Source organism: Coturnix japonica, chromosome 14 (genome assembly GCF_054131305.1).
Source record: "Coturnix japonica strain WE chromosome 14, WE-NBRP24, whole genome shotgun sequence".
NCBI classification, from domain to species: Eukaryota; Metazoa; Chordata; class Aves; order Galliformes; family Phasianidae; genus Coturnix; species Coturnix japonica.
The window spans coordinates 10,830,565-10,852,925 of NC_140676.1; the positions used below are offsets into that span (position 1 = coordinate 10,830,565).

At 45.7% G+C, this 22,361-nt stretch overlaps 1 protein-coding gene across 2 annotated transcripts; it reads right to left on the bottom strand.

The window, feature by feature from the left end:
- Positions 1-706: 706 nt before the first annotated feature.
- On the bottom strand, positions 707-21,616 carry GNB5 (G protein subunit beta 5). Of its 2 annotated transcripts, XM_015872849.3 has the most exons (11): positions 21,480-21,616; positions 18,180-18,316; positions 16,484-16,525; positions 15,774-15,850; positions 14,138-14,270; positions 10,446-10,589; positions 7,253-7,344; positions 7,078-7,126; positions 4,217-4,313; positions 3,239-3,405; positions 707-2,588 (listed from the first exon to the last, which is right to left on the bottom strand). In XM_015872849.3, the coding sequence occupies exons 1-11, from the start codon at positions 21,589-21,591 to the stop codon at positions 2,577-2,579; spliced, it is 1,062 nt and encodes a 353-aa protein (XP_015728335.1). In that variant the 5' UTR covers positions 21,592-21,616; the 3' UTR covers positions 707-2,576. The 2 variants fall into 2 exon arrangements, with proteins under 2 accessions (XP_015728335.1, XP_085371691.1); XM_085515565.1 differs by lacking the exon at positions 14,138-14,270.
- Between the last annotated feature and the right edge of the window lie 745 nt (positions 21,617-22,361).

Sequence of the window (22,361 nt, forward strand, 5' to 3'; positions counted from 1 at the left end):
CACTGGTGTCACAGGGATAGGCTGGTTCAGCGCTTCCCCAGCTCTTCCGAGGAAGGGAAATGAAACAATGTGCCTAAAGTAAGGTGCTGCTTTTTTTTTTTCCCCCTAGGTCTAAACGCTTCCACCAGCAGCCTGCACGGTGACCACAAAACCTACACGGAAGTGCAGAGGACAGCTGATCCCAGCACCGCTCTGCTCCGCTGCCAAAGCAGAGAGCTTCACTGCTGCATCTCAGCACGGTCTGCACGCAGGATTTACCCCAGCAGTGACAGCCCGGCCCTCAGCAGCGTGTCAGTGCCCTGTGCTCGCTGTGTCACATTGCAATGTGAGGACAGTCCAGGCTCTTGCAAAACACATACTCTGCATTTTCCAGTGCATTCTTGTGTCATTTCTGGAAAGAAAACATCACATGTCAGCTATGAGCCTTCTAAGCAGGAAAACACAACCTGAATCCTGGCCTTCTGGAGGCAGGAGGTGCTCAGAGGGAGGCTCGAGTGTCTCCAAAGGCAACTCTTGCAGTTCTGGCTCCGTGGGTATCACTGGAAGGTATCGCAGGAGCCATTTTCCAGTACATCTGGATATTGCTCTGGATTTTTGCAGGACAAATGACCTAAGAAGCTGTATTGCAACAAGTAAATGCCAAAATCCAGAAGCAATGGTTACAATTGCATGTACTTAACACAGAAAAATGACCAAGAACATGCTCTCAATATGCAAAATACAATTTATTGTACTTAGGCCATTCATAAGTATCAACACAATGCAGTAAGTTTGAAACAGATACCTTACCAATAAATACTATCTAAACATTAATATCTTTTGATCAGATGTGTACAGTGTATTGACTCAATATTGCACAGTCAGCTCTATATGACATTATGATTTCTGTAGTGCATTCAATACAGGGATTGTTTGCCACAAGTATTCCAAAGCATCAGGGTTGCCTTTTCCAAGCAGAAACAACTGAAACTTCATGAGAGACTGAAGGCTGATACACGTATCAGTGTCCTATCTTACCTGGTCATGAATTCTTTGGAACGCAATGTTTTAATGAATGAGGAAGCCTTGTTTCTATTACAATCTCTCTCTATATATATTAAATCCCTTTTTTAAACAGAGTGAGGACTCACCCCTGCTCATGTTGGACTCTGCATCCATTCATACAAGCAAAGGTGATGCTCTGTGCTCTCAACCACTTTCAATGCATGAATGCAGATATGTTTTTAAAATAGTTCTATGTTCAACTATATCTCAGCTGCATCTGAATAAATCTTAATTGCACAGCATCAGCTGCACATGGGTGTAGTCCCACCAGTTAGTGCCACATCCCTGTACGCCATAGAGCTGGATACTGCGAGCAACGTGGCCACCTATGGTGCTTACATGAAGCCCAGCTACTCTTTGATCCAGTGGTTTGCACAGGCAGGACTTGGCTCACAGTGGGTCCCAGCAGCTCACTGCCATCCATTCTCACACCCAACTACGACTGCATTGCCTTACTCCAGTAGGAGAGCTGTTCAAGTAGGGGCTGTACAGTTTGGCTTCTAAGATTTAGCCCGTATTGGCATGAACTTGTGCTGCTCTGATGTTACACAAGGATTTCAAAATGGGAGCATGCTGCCTTAATGCACATTTAAGGCTACAACACCCTGCCATGATGGTGTGAGCTGCTCAAAATGCAAATAAGAACTGTGATCATAGAACAACTGTTACTGACTTGGAAAAGACCTGACCATCAATGTAATGGTGCTAGAGCTTAGCGTGTAGCTTCCCCCAGTGCTTAGCATGTAGTATCCTTTAAGTAAAGAAAATTCACTCACCAAGTGATACAATTAAAGATTTCTAAGAAACTACTGGTTAAATACTACCTCATGATTACGTAAATCATGTTTATATTCCTCATCTTTGCATTTATCATTTTGTATATATTTAGATTCTTTATATTCAGGTAACAGAGACGAAATACTCATTTCAATCTAAAAAGACAGTAGGAAAAAGCAGGGATTTAAAGGATTCTCTTCTGTACAAAAAAATACATTTTTATGACAACAACCTTCCCAACAGGGCTTCTGCTTACCGTGCTTCAGTCAGCCACAATGACATCACAAAGCATCAGAGTTGCTTTTCTTCCCACTTTTCAACACCAAAATTCAATGCAGCGCTATGGAATGTTCCCAAAACCTGATGCTAAAACCTGATAAAATCAGGAATCTCTCTTGATTTTTTTTGCTCTCAAAAGGAACTCAAATCATGCAAATAAACACATAATGTGCACTGAAATACTCATTTCTGTGGTACAGACGACTTCAGAGAAAAGTCCATTTATAATTAACTAAACTAGTTCTATAATAAAATATGGTACTTTCAAAACAGAATCAGAACCATTAACTTTTACCACGAGTTCATGTTTGCTATGTGTTTGAGCAGGTTATGTTCTACCTAGTTGTGCTGATCTGTGGGTTCGGTGTCACTCCTTTGTAGAGTAGCTAATATCTGATTTGCAGGGAGCCTTCTTTATGCTGTTTTTGCAGTCCAGGTCATCGGTCTTCATTGGACTCTGCACGCAGGATCTCATGTTAAGCCCAGATCTGCAGAAAGAGAGTTGAACAGTCATTTCTGACCCTCACTGTTCTATCAGATACTGAATTAAGTATTGCCAAGGCAGTCAGGTTAGTGGCACAGGGTACCAGCAGCCGTGATACCATTTAAGAAGCAACTTCAAAATTTCCTTGGCTTCAACAGCTCTGCAGGCCCTGTGAGGCAATGTTTCCATCTGAATTTTCAGTTCACACTTTGCGCTGCAGGATTTTATAGCTTTGTTAGTTGTCACAGAATCACTTGAGTTGGAAGGGACCTTTAAAGGCCATCCAGTCCAACTCCCTTGCACTGAACAGGGACACCTACAGCTCCATCAGGTGCTCAGAGCTCCTCCAGACTGACCTTGGGTGTCACTCCAGGAGTGGGGCACTGCCACCTCTCTGGGCAACCTGTGCCAGTACCTCACTGCCCTTACTGTAAAAACATATTCCTTGTATCCAATCTACATCTTCTGTCTTTTAGTTTGAAACCATTTTCCCTTGTCCTATCACAACAGATCCTGCTAAAGAGTCTGTCCCCTTCTTATAACCCCACCTTAGATAGTGAAAAGAACCTGGAGAGTCAATGTTCCTGTCCTAATTGCTGTCCCTGCCCCTTTCTATTAACACAAACCAAGCAGCAAGGTGCCCCCAGTGCTTACTCGCAGAGTGTGGTCCCAGGACCCCGAGCAGAACGCCGTGCCATCAGGAGAGACCCGCAGGGTGCTGACACGGTTCTCATGTCCAAACAGAATAGATACACGGGATCCTTTCAGCACATCCCAGACATTTATGGTGTAATCGTTATACCCTGCAAACAGCAGGCGACCTACAAAGAGAATTACATTTCAAAAAATGAATTCTTAAGTGGGCAACACATCATTACTGCAGCAAGGGGAAGCAGGCAGCAGCCCAGCTTTCCCATGCTGACCCACACAAACTACCATGCTGTTATCCCCGCTAAATACTAAAATGATTAGAATATTAATTAGTTGAAGGCCAACAAACGCCAATATTTCTTGCTCTGACTTTGCAGGAGTTGAATACAAACAGCTGAACAATCAGGAGAAAAAATAGTGATTCTTTGTCCCCAGTGGGACCAGCAGTGGTGCCCATGACCGGCACAGAGCCATCTCCATCTGTCAGTGTGCTGGGAGCAGGGCAGCTCACCCCATGCTCAGCCCTACAGGAGCCCCCTGGAGCAGGGCTGGGAGAAGGCAGAGAAGACTCAAGCTCACATCTCTGGATCTGCAGAGAAAAATGGCTCTGCCATCGTGCTCTTTTAACATACTTTGAGCTTCTATTAATCATTTATTATCCTTTAATAAACTATTTATGTAAGTGTGCGTTATAGTCAAGTTATATTTCATGTTTCCTTTGAAGCATTTTTAATAATCATTGTGAAATTCTAGCCCGGCTGTAGTCAATGGCAAAATATTTTCTGCTTTCGGCATGACCAGGAGAATACTTTTCATTGCTGCAAGGTCAGATGAGCGACATAAAGAGCAATTTTAATTTACAGAGGAAGATTTTGGGATTTAATATTGGTTTTCCAATGCTTTGTCAAGTTAAACTGACAACATTTGACAGCCTGCCACCATCCCAAACTAATACCACCACCTCCCAAGTTCAGTTCTCACCACTGAGAGAGAAATCCACACTGGATGCTCCAAAAATGATGCTCTCCTTGGAATAAATTGCTACTTCTCTGTCTGCGCGAAGGTCGTATAAACGGCACTAAGATCAAAACAGAAACAACGTATGTGTCACAGTAAAGACTGGAGTCAATGGCCACTACTTTTCATTGAAAGAATGTGATGGGGAAGGCCTGCAGCCTAGCAGGTATCACAGAAAACAGCTCCTTGGATTCCTTCCTTCTGTTCTTTCTGCCCACTACAACTGGGAGCCTCTGGAAGCTAACAAGGATCTGAACAAAACCAAGCAGCTTTGTATAAACTTAGTACAGAGCTTGCTTGTCCAAACCTCTCCTGTACATCTCCTTCCTGTCCTGATATAAAGAGAGCAGTTTGGTTTTGGACCATGGATACCTCCTGGAATTTCTCCCACTCCCAGCCTGCTCTCTTGCTTCCCCACTGTGGTTTCCTGTGTACCCTGCTGCCTACTTACTGGCTGTTGGTACACTCTCTAAGATGAACACTTCAGCCATAACAGGAGCTTCAGAGACACAGAATTAAACCTCCAGAGCTCTGTTCACACTGCCCACATGGTATGGTGCTAAAGCCAGTCCCTTGGCACAGAGGGAGCCTCAATGCTGCTCTGTGCTGTGATACAGGACAGCAAGCAGCCTCTGGCTGAACATGAAATGAGGTTTGTCTGCTTGAATAACCTACGTGAAAATAATTTAGGTGAAATAACACACTTTTCATACAGATCTTTGATTTTCATTTCCTATGGAAAATCCCCACTCACTCTAAAACCCTTATCATCTCCCAGCACACTCTGGCTTGCTTAACATGGAAAGGCTGCATAGACAGACCAGATTTCATTGCCATTCAGAATAGCAATCTGTTAGGCCTGAAATCACAAAGCACTTTCCAAACACTTGAACTGAAAACCTTCCTTAATATGTTAAGCCTAAGCAAACCCTGGCCAGCTGGATTTCTTAATATTAAGACTTGTGAAGAACAGCTGATGAGCAGTCTGTGCATAGAGGAGGGGCTGTGCCATTGGCAGGGCTGTGCGAAGCCACAAGGTATGAAACGTCCACGTTTCTGTCAATGAGTAATTCTATCAAACTGTCCTGATAGGGAGTAAGGGTCACCTCAGGTGAGAGCACTGCTGTGTGAGCACACTTTTATGGTTTCCCTCCACGCAGTCAGAATTACATATACCTCAAAATCCCTAAGTATACAGTCAGGTCAGAGTTACCCATCAACACACCGGTCTGTAACAGGAAAACACCAACTTCTTGGCTTATACAATGACATGATTGGAAACTGCCAAAACCTCTATCAGAAGTATGAAGATGGCATTTCCCATTCTCCCATCAAGTCAAAATAATTAGTAAGCACAGGAGCCCAGCTTGTGGTACTCGGCACTAAAAGCACTCTAATTGGAATTTAATAATGGATGTTTCCTTCTTCTCACTCTCTCAGCATCTCAAATGTTCACAGTGCCACAACCAAATGTGCAGAGATGCACTTGGCTCACCATACAGCTAGAGGTATTAATTTCCAATAGAAGCTTTTAAAACCTAAAAAGCAGCGCACACATCCAGGGAAGAAAACAGGAATGGTTCTGTTGAGTTGAGCCAGTTTTGGAGCAGACTCAAAACATGCTTCTCGGTCAGAGTACCTCACAAAGGTTCTTCACCCTCATGCACCTCGATGAGATGTTTAACAAGGCAGAAGGGTGTCAGGTGCCTCCCACAGGTCTGCTCTCCAGTTGCGTTTATTGCCAGCTTGGCTCCTGCAGGGCTGCAAGCAGAGCCCTGCAGACCCACCAGCTGTCTCAAGGCTCCAGCCACACACACCACACCAGAGCCCATGGGCACCAGGAGGTAAGTGACATTTTGCAAGCAACATGCAACACGCTGACTAACATTACCGGTCAATACATACTGTGTCCTCCTAGCAGCTTACTCATAGATAAATCCAGGAAGGGCTATTGTATGACTAGAATGCCCTGGATGCAGTGACTCATTGCAGTGAGTCATGTTGGCAGGGAGGAGATGGACATGGGGGCCAGCCTGCCCTCAGGATGCACAGAGCTGCTGAGGCCAACTGGCTGCATCTGCACAGCCCCATGCCAAGCCCACAGCCCCAGTGCTTGCTGAGACATGCGTGTTTGTGTGCCCTTGCATCGTGCTGCTGCTTCTGATGAGTGGGGTTGATCTCCTCACTGGTGATAAGGGACGGGACGAGGGGAAATGGCCTCAAGTTGCACCATGGTAAGTTTAGGATGGATATCAGGAAAACCTTATTTACAGAAAGGGTTGTTAAGCATTGGAATAGGTTTCCCAGGGAGGTGGTTGAGTCACCGTCCCTGGATGTGTTTAAAACGTGTTTGGATGTGTTGCTCAGGGACACAATCTAGCGGATGGTTCTTAGAGTTAGGGTAGTATGGTTAGGCTGTTGTTGGACTTGATAATTTTGTCTTTTCCAACCTGAGCAATTCTAAGATTCTATGTTTCTATCTGGTTCTTTCTACATTGATTATGGCTAACTATATGAAGCCAAATCTCTTCTAATAAGACAGCTAATTCTGGTCATGAAACTTCAAAACATAGAACATTTGAAATTAAGATTTGGGCAGTACCTCATGTAGAAAACTTTGCAATGGCGACCTACAAAGCATTACTAGATCTTTTTCTATATAGTATTTAATATTTTCATATTATAGCCTAATTATGGCACCCTAACTTTGGTGCTGCAGGCCCAGTGCGGCCACTGGCAGATTTTCATGAACATGAACTAGGTTTTTAGAACAATCTGACCTGGGAGGCAACAGAACTCAGAATTATGCCGTTGAATCAACATACCGTGGCATCATCTGAACCAGAGGCAAAAGCATCTCCACTTGGGTAATATCTGTGCATGAGTGAAAAAAAAAAGACAGAGAACACATTACATTATTTGGATGAGATCAGTCTTCAAAAATAGAAGCAGTGCATGGCTCAGCATCACAAGTGCGTCCTCTCCCACCAACACACCGACCTGACGCTGTTGATGTCTGAATCGTGGGTTTCGAATGACTGGATGCACTGACCAGACCGCATGTCCCACACCATGGCTTTCTTGTCACACCCCTAACAAGACAAAAGAAACTCACTACAGTTGTACAAATAGTGCCATTCGCCCCTCATGTATCCAATATATGTGTTCAAACTCAGCTGCATTCACAGGGCTCCAAACATCACAGTTCCAAGGGGAATAAACCAGCAAAGCAGCCCAAGAACCTGCCATGCTGGTACCGCAGAACCTGAGTGAGGAGGGCAGTGTGCCATGTGGGCTGGAACCTCAGTAGGTGCTGCAGAGCAGAATGGGGGCAGTGCTGCTGGGGGGCACAGAGAGGTCAGAGGGAAAGGGGCCCTTGTGCAGCAGGGCAGGGTGTGTTCACACTAACCAGCACTCAGTGCCCTGCTCTGCTCACATTGCCCATTGAGCAGATGCTCAACTGCATCTGCAGTTTCCCCATGGTGCAGAGTTGCATGACTGACTCGTTCCTTTACTGCTTCACATGCTCAACATAAATATTAATACCCAGCACTAAAAGTTTTATGATAAATGCTTTTCATACACTGAAACTGGAAATGAAATAAATGTCTCTTGCCAAACCAGAGTTAACTCCAGCCACAGCTTGTAGCACCTACATGCTCAGTGGCAAGGCTGGATGAGAAAAGAAGCATGACAGCATTTCAGCTCATCATCAAGCTCTAAGCCACCCAAGCTGTACTTTGAAATGATGGTTTAACACTGAGTGCTTCCTAAAAGGTGTTGGGCACCTGTGATGTCCTCGGTGATGGACCCTCTCATGCCTGCAGAGGCACGTTGGTGGTCCTGCTCTCAGCAGCAGTGTTTCACTGCTGTCACAAAAGAAGCAGCAGGAAAAAGAGCAATTACTTTTAAGAGTGATGGGAGGTTTTAATAAACACAACCCTGCTGGGGGAAAGCAGAAGGTAGGTTCAGCTCTGGGGGTGGCTCAGCCTCTCCACAAGGATCCCTGTTGCCTACACGCTCTATGGGAAGCACAGAGCAGCCCAGGCAGCTGCTGCTCTTGCTGTGCTGGTGCGTGCTGCTCAGCAGACTGTGCCCCGCATTATTTAGTTTTAAGCAAATGTAATTGCTGGTTAAATTAACTCTCTTCACAATTCAAGTGTCTCTTTTTTTTTTTTGAAACTCTCCTGTAAAATGAAATCTCAGCTTTTTACTACTGATGTCATTATTTAAGTTATTCATTATTTAAATATTCCTTCATACCAAGTTGCAGTTTCTGTGTAGGCGAAAGCACACTGTGTTGAAAACATTTTGGATTCAGCATGTTTCCCTTGGAGGCTCTGCCACAGCCCTTGCCCAGCCCTTTGCATTGCTCCCATGCGCACCATTCTTACTGACCTCTCAGGGAATCTGGGGCCAAGACCAAAGTGACAAGCTGCTGTTTTGATTACTAAGGTTTAAAGGAGAAAACACAGCAAACACCTGTGGAGAAATGGCCCCACGACTGCTACCCACCTTGCCCCAAGGAGCAATGCTCCAAGGGCTCAGAGCGCAACAGCCAGCAGCTCAGCCCTGAGCTCACCCAGCTCTATAAGTCATGCTGTGATTTTTAGTGGTTATACATAACAGCTCCCATTCTACATGCTGTTGCATTTACATTGCTTATTCCAGCGCAAGATTGCTGTATTGAAGAGCCCTGGTATACAGGGACACTATATGTCACTGAACATCCAGGTCACACCACTTCAGTTATGCCAGCATCAACTCAATGTAAGACAGAGCTTCACTAAAGTGGTGTTTTGCATTTGATGAGTTAAGTGAGTCCCTGTGAGCACAGACATGCCTAGGCTGCTATACTGACAAAGTATGACATATTCTCTTAGCAGTACCATAGCTGCTTGTGATTCTTCACCCTATAATAAGCTGAGCTGTTCCCAGGGAGAATGAATCTGTCCTTTCTGGGAAGTGAGCTCAGTGGCAGGAAAGCCCGGGAGGAGTAAATGCACTCAGATGGAATTAGCTTTCAGTCACGCTTCAGAGCAGCTGTGCTAACAGCAGACAAACCGGGCCAATGTGCTAGGCTTTGCTCCTGGTGGGCCCGCCAAATTTGATAAAAAGAGCTGCAACTGAAGAGGTCCAGGTTTATTGTGAAGGGACAGGACTGTGACTCTGTGCACTACAAGTAGAATCCTCTGACTGACAGACAGTAGAAGGGCCATTTCCCCTAGCAAGCACAGGACACATCATGCCATCACTGGTTAGACAAAATAACCAGGTAGCATCAGCAGTCACTGGTAGCAAGGGCTCACCTCCCAGCTCCTAATAGCTCCTACCTGCACACTTGGCTTCTGAGGTGGGAAGGACCAGCTCTCTCTCAAAAAGGAGCTAAAACCCACTGCATTCACCTCTATTCCTTGTTGTACCTTACTGTGTAGCCATAGCTCAGCTGCCTGGGGCAGAGCTCCTTCAGCAGCAAGACACCATTGGGAAGGTGCCCTGATATTTCCCTAGAACCATCCTTTGGCCCCAGCATGTTCCTCAGCGCATGGGGAGCAGTGGACAGCACATGGCTGACAAAGGGTCTTTGAATACCTCTGGTACCACTGGAAAGCACAGGAGGTTCAGCAACAGCTGAAGATGTGGCCACACCTCATCTCTCTGCACCAACTTGTGTGAGGGTCCAGCCAGCACCCATGATACCCCTTGGCTGCTGGGGAGTGGTTGAGCAACACAGCGGCATGTGCGTTATTTACAGCCCTGTGCTGATGCCCCAAGCAGCCACTGGCACACCCTGCCTGCCTCCAGAGAGCTGGGCACAACAGAGCCAAAAGCAGAAGGGTGTCTGCTGTGGCGAGCTCACACCTCTGTCTGCAGAATGGGCCTGAAGCTCCAGCTCTGAGCCCGTTCCTTCCTGGGAGAGGTGTTGTTTTGATCTCGGGCTGAGTTGCTTTGGTGTGGGATGGAATCTGCTAAGTAAGCATAACCATGGTCACAATGAGAGGGTGGGTTTGACCCCACAGTCAGAAGTTTAATTTACTCCAGATTGAGACATCTGCTTGCAATGAGAGGATTGCAGTGGTGCTCCCACTACATACTCCAACACTTCTTCAATAAGATCACAAGCCTTCTGTTTTGCTGCCTTTTCCCTCCCACCTTCCTTAACTTGATATGATGATAGGAAGCTCCTGCTTACCCCAGAGACAAATGTATTTCCAGTTTCTGAAGGAGCCAAATCCAGGCACAGGACATCAGCTCCATGCCCATGGAAGCTTTGCAGAAGCTGCCCACTCTCAACATCCCACAGAGCACAGGTCCCATCTCCGCTTGCTGTCAGGATCTATGGAACATGGCAAGGAAAGTCACGACACAAAATTCAACAGATAATCAAGCTTACAAAGAAACTACTGGCATCATATTTGTATGCCAAGGACAACTTTAACTTCAAGAAATATACAATAAATCAAAGCCATAAAAACAATCCTATTCTGAGCTGATATTGTGTTTTTAACTTTTAAGGAAAGAAGTGAGAGTGGAGAGAAAAGGAGAACTGACACAGCTGTAACAACAGTGGTTCAGTAATGGTCAGTTTTGTGCAGTGGGGTTTGAAGAACAGATGCCATCAGAGATCTAAGGGGTGGTAGAACCAGACTGGTATTTTTGTCTGCCTCCGTATTCAGCTCTACTTTAGGCTGCTGGAGTTCAAACTGCTTAAAGACTGTCGGAGTAAAGTATGCCTGTTGTATTTTACCTGCTTAACTCATTCAGGTTTTTTTTAGCTTGAAATCTCCAGATTCAAACCAATGAATTGGGCTTAAGACATGGATATTCTGAAAGGGAAGCAAGCCTGTCTAGACAGTTGTTTGACAAGTCTATCACCTTTCACTTGTCCAAAACCATTTATGTGTGAAGAGGCTTGAACAGATCTTGATCAAACAGAGCTCACAGCTTCCCTCATCTGCTACAGGCATGTGATCAGTGCTTGTGATTGCAGCTAAAGCCTGATGATGTTCAACTGTTTAGAATTTCCCCTTGGCACCCAAAGCTGTTATGCAATCACAGATTTCATAGGTCTTTGTGCATAGACATGGAACAGACTAGGGTGACCATACAACAACTCTGCATGTTCTGTAGTTCTCTGACTTCTGCAAAGATTATTCTCATGTTCAGTGGGGAAACTCGAGGATCCCAGTAGGTAATTAGAGGTTAAAAACAAAATACTCCTTAACAAGAAAATGATCATATGCTCATGAAACCATTCACAGAGTTGCATAAAAGTTAAACACTGATCACGTTTGACAGGTGCTCCAAAAACTCCTCCCCAAAACGAAAGTCTGCAAAGCTGCAGAACAGCCTATTCCAAACCCTCCTGCAGAGTCACAGTGATATTCTGGGATGTTACCAGTAGAACAGAGCCCTGAATTGTCTTTCTGTCCTGTTTTTGAGCCTAGGTTAATAAAATTCTCTATTTTGAGCATGGTTTGTGCTCGGATGGAATGTGAAGTTACTGAGTGAGGAATGAAAACTTCCAGCTCTGAGCATTTGCTCTTGTAAGAAAGATTTGATGGAAATAGGAATAGCTAAAGACATAAGGTAGAGGTTTGTTGGCAGTCCATGGCTCCAGCTAATGCTGGAGTTGAATTCAATGATTGCTATGGGTCCCTTCTGGCACCAAGAAGCAGTGCTGCACATGGCCCCATGCTGGGGCTCACTGTGAGTGCAGGTACTGGGGTAGGAGCAGCAAGAAGGGCCACTCTATCTTCCCCACAGTCACATCCTTTTCCTTAGCTCTGTCACACTGGCACTATGGCTGCCTGCCCCATGAACAACACCCGAGATCCCAACTAACTCTTGCTATTAATACACACAGAGTATTGTCACGTGGGTGACACTATCACGCTGCAGAGCTGCAGATACCTAATTTAGGAAGTGAGGCTCCCAGGCACTCTGTGTTGGGGAAGCTCTCTCTGGCAGGACTGATCTGTGGGGCCCAAGCTGATCTGTGCAGGTTACCCAGCTGACAGCTCAGTGCTCCTCTTGGTCTGGGATGGCAACATGATGAAGAACAAAAAATGGCACTTCCTCTTTCAGCATCTGTACAGCCTGAGATTGGCTTTCATCAGTGATGAGCCACCTCTCACTAGATGCCAAGGACACACCAATTTCTAAGCTCCTTTCCTGATATTCATTCTGAAAACTGAGCATAAGTTTGAGAGGGCAGAACAGCAGCACTTGCAGCTCTGGTGCTGGCTGCCATGGAGCTCTGCACCTGGGGAGCTGTGCTCTGCCCCAGAGCTGCTCCAGGACAGGTGACATGGCAAGTCCTCTGGTGACACTGCCAGGAGAGCAGAGCTGCACAGTGTACCTGTTGCACAGTGTACCCTCAGAATTTCTGCATGATTTTAATTCTTAGGCCATTACCTAAAGGGAGAAAAGAGAAGCAATGTGGGGTTCTCTGGGATGCCCTATATAACAGTGTCCTAACAGAAGCTTAGCCAAACCATTTCCTTGTATTTGTTTAAATAGTGCTATAAACAAACACTTAAAAGCACATGCCTAGCAATCACAAGAAAAATTCTTCAGAAAAATCTCAGAATCACTGAATATAAAATAACTTAATCCACTGTGGTGTGGTATATCAGTGCAGTTTGCCATATTTAATAAGAAGGGGGGAAAAAAACCTATTTTTTTCCTTCTACATCACATTTTTTTTTCTTTCCATAGGATTTAAATCATGACACACATAGGTATGGACAAGAAAACAGACATTCCACGTCATTTAGACTCTCCTCCAATTACACAGGTCTCCTGCACAGTGAGGTCAGGGCTGAGTAAGCCTGAGACGGTCCCTGCACCACCTGTTTCCATGACAATCAGCCTGAATTAGCACCTCAGAGTCATTCCAGAACGGCAGACTGACAAATAACAACATACTTTGGGGCATCTTGTGTCTTGAAATAGAAGCAATCAGAACTGGCATTTCCTTCACAAGAGCTCTAAATATCTGCAAGGAGGGAACAAGGTATTCCCTTTCCAGCAGCTCCGCTGACACAGAGCATGATTTAAATGGTTTCTTTTCTTTCTTTTATCATTATTTTTTTTTATTTCCTGAGTGCATTGAATAGAATTTCAATACGAATTTGAGAACCAGGGTGGGCAGGGAGGTGACCCTGGCTCCTTTCATAGTCTTTTCTGTTTCTGGAGAAAGGAGTGTGATATTCACAACAGGAGAAGACTAGACTGGTCCTAGATGATCTGCATTTTGTCCCTAGCTTTGCCATAGAGTCCCACTGTGACCATGAGCAAACGCTGCTCTTTGTCTCAGCCCCTATCTGGGAGACAAGGACAACATCACTGCTTTCCCTCAAGAGAACACATCATGGTAAGGATGGCTCTCTGTGGAGTCATCCTTGAGCTCAAAATGTCACTTGATATGAATTAAAAATGCTAAGAATTAAAGCAAAGTTGGCTGGACATCCACAACAAAGCAGGCAACAAAGCACACTCCACCACCAGCTGGCAAAGCAAACACCCAGCCTAGTTCTACTTGAACTGGTGTTGTTGTATTTTTTTCCCCTCAACTATTTACATTAGTTCAAACTCCTAAAAGCACAAGGCAGCAGAGAGCCAGCGAGCAGAAAACACACCGAGTACCAGCAAACATTCTCTGCAGAAGACACAGGCTTTTGCAAGGCACAGGCACAACAGCCTGGCCACAGGCAGTTACAGGCTGCCACAGAAGCTTTTGCAGCACATTCATTGCTCCCGAGTGTCCCAACAGCCCTTCATAGTGCAGGACATGGCTCTGGTTGCTGAATGCCCCTTGTGCAGAGAAGGTTACTGCATCACATACAAGTGTGGCTCTTGTTAGGCAGGGGATGCATTTACCTGCATGTCAGAGTTAGTGAAGCTGCAGGCAGACAAGTAGTTTGTGTGCATTGCAACCGATTTCTTCTTTGCAGCCATATTTTCATTTTTGTCAAATGTCAGAGGGTACACAGAACACTTGTTGTCCAGGCCACTGGAGAGAGTAATAATAGCAAATAACAGAGAGAACTGGTTAAAACTGCAACAACAAAAGGCAAGTGGTGATAAGAAGGAAACCACCTGTCAGTGCTGTGCTACCAAATCCTCACAAGCGCCGACTTCCCTGTATTGTGCTGGCCTGGATCTCACGTGCGGGGAAGCCCAGCTGCCTCACCAGCCTGGCTACGTTACAGCACATCAACAGCTGAGGCTCACTATTTTTTACCCTCACCCAGTTTATAAATGGCACTGAATTAAACCTTACAAAAGTACGAGCTAGAAGGTGACATGGTCACTTCAGGGTTAATTTTTCCTATTCAGTCAGAGTGCCATTTTTCTGCCATGTGTCATTGTGAGTATTAGCATTTAAAACATCATTATTTAAGTACATGAATAAATTTGATATAGCTCCTGTGGAAGAGACAGCATAGCAAATAGTGAACATGAAGAAAAGGTCTTTTGGAAGAATCTGATGAATAATCCATCAGAAACACCTATACCTGCAGCTGGTGTGTCCCTCTTGGACAGTCACACCAGACAAGCTGTGTCTCCCAGGCCAGCTGTGCCCACCTTGATGCCTTTTTAAAGCTGTGGTAGCTCAGCCATGCCTCGGTCCTGGATCCCCAGGACTCCATCAGGTGCTCGCTTTGTGCCTTGTATTACTTTGTGCTTTGTATTGCTTTATGCCTTGTACTACACAGCTCTTAACCAATGCCACAGCAGAAATACAGAGCTAGGTAGTGCAATGCAGTTATGTCCCCATTGCCTCCCTTACAAGAACTTCCCTGTTATTCTCCAAGTTGTAGTAAAAGTCATACAATTTCTGAACTCCATCTCCACAGACACTTATGGAGTCTTTTTTCCACATTTGTGAGCAGCACAGTAAAGTCTCCCTTTGTTTCTTTCTCGCCCCAAGCTTACTTTGTCTGTCTGATCCACCCAGTCCCTTTTTAAAAGATCTTTTGCCAACTTCTTCTCTCTTTGTTTTCTCTCCTACAAAAACTTGATTTTTCCGAACCTGAGCCCTCAGAAAAGTTGAAGATAATTATCAAGGACAGAGTCCCTTCCCCCCACTTCATCTCCACAAAATCTATTCATGTGCTGATAATCCTTATCAGACAACCTTTCTCTCTACCTCTTAGAAGAAAGAAAGCAAAGGAAGAATAGGGTTAAAACCACTCTGCCTTAGAAGATATATCCAATGCACACAATCAAATTGGAACAGAGAACTTGCATGCATGCAGAATTCCTAACCCATGATATAAATGCTGAAAGAGGATTATTTACCATGCTTATACAACAGATGTTATTGCTCTGAAGTCAGTGGAGACAAAATGGATGAGCCGTTATGGGACTAGAAACAGAGGCACTGAATATAATCCTCCCATCCCCAATCAAGGCACGCAAGCTTCTAACTGTCGGCATCTTGTGAAGGCATCAGGAGATCCCTGCAAATCAAGTCTCTCTGCACAAGCAGCTGGGGAAACTGGAAACTTACCCACAAGCAATGGCACATCCAGACGGGGCATATGCACATGCCATCACCCAGGTACATGGCATTGTCACAGCGTGTTCCTGAAACACAGTATCTCACTTGAATACTTAGAAATCACTACTTCCCTAACCCAGCAAAACAGTAGTAGGACAGCTACTCCGTACCTGACTATTGTCACCTTATTCATAAGCCCCAAACACAGAGCATGTTTTATTGCCACTTGGTGTTGAAAATGTCAGTGTGGTACATATGTGGGTGAGTTAGAAACAAGCTGTATTTTCACAGCTGTCTGAAGAAAGGAGAGTCCTGACAGAGCTTAGAGAACCAGTATTGTCATATCACAGTAAACACCATGGCAAAGAATCCCTGGTGATCGCACATGGCACCTTGCATAGCTGTTACCCAGGGAAGTTTTCCATTTAACTAGCCTGGCTTTTCCTCCAGCCCAGGGGCATCCCATCAGTGACAGGATTGGATTGGTACATGCTGCAGACCATAACAAACAACAATGCCCTTGTGGGGACTTTGCTCAGAGGCAAGTGAAGGGAGATGATTTGTGCGGGCTCCTTGCTCTGAGGTGCTGGTGGAGGCTTGCAGGCTATTCTATCATACTGCTGTCACCTGTGCCACCTATTTGCCCTTCAGACCTCCACTGTATCCCACCACTGTTTGCCCTCTGCACAGAAGTTGGACCTTTGCTGACTTTCACCTACCTTATTGGTAGTGAACGAATCCCACACAATCACCTTCCCATCCTAAATGAAAACACACAAACAGAGAGGTACAACTGTCAGCTCACATTCCAAATTTGGGGGAAATTCTGCTGCTCATTTATATCCCCCAGTCTGATACTTCAAGACATTTTTGTCTCCATCTTAACAACATTACAACAGTTGCAGTGAAGCACCAAGGAGATGCTTCTCACTGGTGCTGGTTATTTCTTTTACAAAAAGAAAACTGTATTTCCTTCTGAGATTACTGATATCAGATTAAAGACTGATCTCTTCTTAAAAGGGTTTTCTAAAGCATGTTTATGAGAACTCATTTTGTCTGCTCAACAAAGTCAGAACAGAACCACCTCAAGAAGTCATTGCTAGTGAGTGCTCACCTGCCTCCTTTCAGCCACAATGTGTTTCCCCCAGCCTGCAACTACCATCTGCAAAACCAGACACTTCTCCCATGTAAAACCTGTTGGTGGCTCAGTCCAAGGCCTTACAAATACAAGAGGTGACCTGTATTACAAGTCATTTTCCCAGCTGGCAACATGCACAGAATCATTTATGGACACTGCAGTCTTTATCTTCCATTCCTGTCTTTCTATTTTCCCATTTACTTCTTGCAACACTTTCTTCAATTATCCACTGTTAGAATCAGCTGAATAGCAATTGTAACAACACTCCACTGAGAGTAACATACACTTTATGTATGACAGCAACAATCAAGCCAGTAACTTTGCCTTAAGTGCATCATATTGTTTGTCCTTCCAGCTTCATGAAACTGAAACGTTTATTGGTAAACAGGAATTGTTGCTATATCTGGACTCGTGTCAGTTCTTAGAAATGGAGACAAAATGCATTACAACTTTACTGTTTAGCTTTCTGATTTACACAGTGGCATTTTAACTACTAAAAAAAAAAAAAAAAAACCAAACCCGTCACATTAATTATTTAAACTTTGATTCTCTTTGCTAAAATCACCATGAATGGTAAAAAACTCACAGTAACTGAAGGTGGCTTGCAATGCAGATTGCCTATTTTTATCCCTCTGGTGAGACCCCTGACAGATTTCATATAGGTCAATGAACAGCTGTGTGATGCAGCGAGCTCACTCACTGCCATACTGGGCACATGATGAACCAGGGGATCTAGAAAGTAATTATCTTATTACCTCCTACAGCTCATGAAACTGGTCTTGAGCAGGTGGTAGGACAGTTTCTCAAAATGCCCAAGTAAATGCAGTAGCTTTGGCAGATTGTTTGAGGCTTTTAAGGGCATACAAGATTGTGGAAGAAACGTTTGCACACAGGAATCTCTGGAAGAATTAATATCACTTTCCTTCCCTTTTCCTGATTGGTTTTTGTTAACACATCAAGTGAAATCATTACTGAACATTAAGTCTGTAAAGACCAAGGCAATAAAATTATGAATTTGCCTCAGATGAATTCTTTCTATTTTTTTTAGCAGTAGGGAAAAAAAATGACTGCAGAAGTGACATTTCGGGTATTAGTATGTAGTTATGCTCAGATTTGTGCTCTCTGAACAAATACACTGCAATATACAGCTTTAAAGGCATACTGAAAACATGTACATTGTGCAAAGGTATCATTTGAAAAGGGCAGCACGTAGTACAGCTAAAAGATCAGTATAATTCCCAACATTGTCTTTGAAGAACACCCGCCCAGTGGCATACCTGGGAAGAGCTCACAATTCTTCTTTTGTCTTTGCACCAGTCCATACAGAGAACTTTGTTTCCATGGCCCTTCAGGGTCCTCCTGGTCTTCATCACAAACTGGCCTAATGCCTCCACACGCTCTGCCACCTGATGAACTGCAAACAGCTGATGGTTAGGGAACCTTGCATTGAAATTGTGCCACAGAAAGACTCTGCATGTGTGAGTAATGTCACTTGGAGGAATTAATCCAAGAAACACGAGCCTATATGCAAGCCAAAAGGTCTGCCTTAGAACTGGCAGGTGATAAAACCAAGGTGGGAGGTGTATGAATATATCCACCAAAAAAAGATATGGATGCACTCACTCACGGATTGAATTCCAGGGCTGTAGCAGCTGAAGCACTTGCACGCTATCGTTCCCAAGCATAACTGGAAAATCAATTACTCACCCCTTTTCCTCCCTCTCACTGTCTGAGGAAAACCCTCAGTCTGGCTGTGGCTTGAAAGAGCATCCCCAGCCTCACCCACACCCTGAGGTGCTCAACAGAACTGAAGATCACTGCTGTGTCTTGGAGGAACAAATCATACAAAGAAAAGGATAAGCATCAAATCACAGATTTCACTGTAAAACATTTGTTCTGCATGTGAGACTCAGTGTGATACATCTACCAGAGACTTCTTGCCATGCCATCCTCACTTGATGCCCAATGGAGCCCTGAGGGCCAAGACACAGCTCCAACTGAGCAGGGAAATGAAGATCAGAGGGCCAGAACACCTCTCCTGTGAAGAAACACTGAGGATGTTGGGCTTGGAGAAGGCTACAGGGAGACCTCATTGCAGCCTTCCTCTGCTTGAAGGGAGCCTACAAGCAGGAGGGAGATTGACTTTTAACAGGGGAAGACAGTGACAGGAAAAGGGGGAATGATTTAAAACTAAAAGAGGGGAGATTTAGGTTAGATGTTAGTCCTGCTTAGAGCTGTGGGTGCCCCATCTCTGGAGGTGCGTGAGGCCAGGCTGGGTAGACTCTGGACAGTCTGATTTGGTGGGTGGCAACACGGCAGGAGGGTTGTAACTGGATGGGCTTTTATGTCCCTTCCAACCTAGGCCATTCTATGATAATAGGATCCAGTGCTACCTCATGTCATGTTTGTCCATGATGAAATATAAGACAACACAGCTGCTGCTAGCTAAGGGCACAATACCTGACTCGAATCTTTAGAAATAAATGCAGAAGCTCACACACTTCAATGAGCTGGCAGATGAAATGTTAAGCTTTTCAGAGCCTTGCTAGAGGCTGAGCTCCACGCTGTGTGGGACGGGTGAGTGCTCTAGAGCAATGTTGCTGCTTTACTCTGTCACTTTTCTAGAGCACCTGCAGGTGTCCTTCACTTTGAGATCAATCCCTGGCACAGGGTCAGGGGAGAAATTTCTGCCTATGGCAGAGGCTGATTTCAAGCAGTTTAGATTTTCAAGTCTTTCAAAACCATCAGCCCTATGAGCTGTGCCAGAGCAATGCTCTGCCTGAAATCTCTGCTTGCTCAGCCTCTCCCAGCCTGGGGCCAAGTGCTGCCCACCATCCTCAACCATCTGACCCCACTATTTCCAATGAGAGGTCAGAAACAAGTTTCTGATTAGTATCCTATAGGCTTACTCAAGAAAAGGTACATTTTCCCCCTATATTTGCCCACTGACACCTGCTCAGTAATCCAATCAGAAGACATGAATGCACGGGACAGGAGGTTATTATGGCAGCTGGAAAGACGCTTGAGTCCAGAACATATCTGAAAAAACAAACGTTTCACAGACAATAGCAAAGTCTTTCCATTATGTCAACACAACTGAGACTCTGTGGAATTGTCTGGTTTGGCTTTTACGTTCTGTGAGGACGCTTATCTCCAGCCACAGCCATAATAAAGCTGTACCCGCCTAGCACAGGTTTCAGAGTCAGATAATCATTTTGAAGCGTTCCCTGACATTGTTTCAGGATAGTTGAAAATTATGCACTCAGACAAACAGATCGGCTGCAGCCAGTAATTAGCTCGAGTGGTTTTACAAAGGTCCAGATAAAACATGCTATTTTTATAGAGCATATGGTTTGGCCCAACAGGAAGCGGGGATTTGATGCAGATACCACCAAGTCTTTGATCTTTTCTGTGCTGGAAGTCCTAATGGTATCTCTGGCCTTAAAAAGTTATGGCTCACATGAACAGGACAAGCTGTTTTATTTATACCCCACATTTTAAGTGAGAGAACCAAATCCCTGAATCTGTAACACTGTGGCTCAAATGCACGTTTGGTATTTCCCCTTTCTGTCCATGTTTCTGAGAGCTGCTGTTCCAAACCCACTGAACAAATAAGGGCAGTACCAGTTCAGCCAGATGTTTGTTTTGGGAACCACAGAGGGAGGGTCATGAACAGAGGGAAAAAATGCAAAAGATACATTTTTAGATTAAAAAGAGAGAGAGAGAGAGATGCCTTATTTTGTTATTTATAACCTCTGCAGAAATTGCTCTTGGGGATAACTGGAACACAAAATAAACACTCTGATATAGAATTGACTGGGAGGAAGCACTGCCCTACATGAGCATAAGGACATGGGAACCATGACACGGCCAATGTAAGTTACAGATTTTACATGTGAGAAAAGAGGTAAATATCCAACAACTGCAACGTCATGTCCTTTACAGCATCGCTCCAACCGTGGGTGAAACTGCTTTCCTGAGCAAAGGTGGATTTAAGCGTATGCCAAAGGGGTCTGTCAAAGAGATGCCCCGCTGCTACTGATACGGCAGTGGTGCTGTATGGATGTGACGATTTATGGTAATGTTTCTGTAATGAGGCCATCTCCCTTTGCTTAATGACTCCTATTGATAGGGCGTAAATTATGACCGTCAAATTCAGACCAGAAAATCCCCTATTTACTGCAGACCAAAAAAAAAAAAACAAAACACGAATCCCCTTTAACCCTCCCACAGCTGCTATTCAGCAGCTCTTTAGAAAACAAAAAATCCCGGCCTCATCGAAGCACATCCCCACCAACTTCCCCGGGGCCGCCTTCAATCTTTGTTCCCGTCCCTGAGATGCGCGTTGTAACGCCGGGAGCGGAGCTCCGGGCCCGGCGCTGCGGAACAACCCCGGGGCCTCCCCCGCCGCCCCCTGCGGGCCCGGAGCCGTCCGTCACGGCGCCCCCCGGCCGCATCCCCGGGCACGGTCCTGCCGTCCTTCTCCCCCTCCCGGCCCTGCTCGCTCCCTTCCGCCCGTTGCTGCCCGACCCGGCCAGGCCGCTCTCCCCTCCGCCCCGCAGCCCGGCCCCGCTCACGCTCCACGTCGTGCAGCTTGGCCCGCTCCTCCTCCAGCTTCCCCTTTAGGCTCTCCGCCTCGTTCTTCAGCGAAGCCAACGTTTCGTTCTCGTGCAGACCCTCGGTTGCCATCTTTGCAAAGGAAGCGGCGAAAGACAGATGAGAGGGAGGGAGGAGTTTGTTGCCCGGCTCTCAGGGATGCTCGGAGGCTCCTGCTGCCTCAGCAACGCTCCGCGGCCGGGCCCCCCCACCCCCGCACGCTGCCGCCCCGCAGCACGTTGGTCCCCTGCTGCAGGTGCACCCAGCCCTGCCCGCTGCCACAGCTCAGCAATACATGGCAGCGGGGTGATGCTGTGTGCCAGAATGAATCTGTACCGCAACTTTGCACGCTCTGCTGAGGGAAGGATGTCATCTTTCTAGACTTCAGCAAAGCCTTTGACTGTATCCCGCAGCATTAATGTGGAGAAGCCCCTACAGAGGGACCCGGACCGCCGGGCTGAGGCGAACTGCATGCACTGCAGAAAGATTAAGTGCCGGGTCCTGCATGTTGGTCATAGCAACCCCATGCTCCGCTGCAGGTTTGGGGCAAACTGGATGAAAGCTGCACCGAGGAGAAGGATTGTGGGGGTGTTAGCAGACTGTGATGGAACATGGACCAGCAGTGTGCCCAGGTGGCCAAAAAGACCAATGGCATCCTGGCTTGTGCCAGAGATAGTGATTGACCCTGTACACTGGCACTGGTGAGGCCACAACTCCAGTGATATGTCTGGTTTTGGCCCCTCTCTGCAAGAAAGACATCGAGGCTCTGGAGTGTGTCCAGAGAAGGGTAATAAAGCTGAGAAGGGCCTGGAGAGTGGCTTTCCCAGCCCTCAAAAGGGACCAGTTTCCAAAAGTCCAAAAGG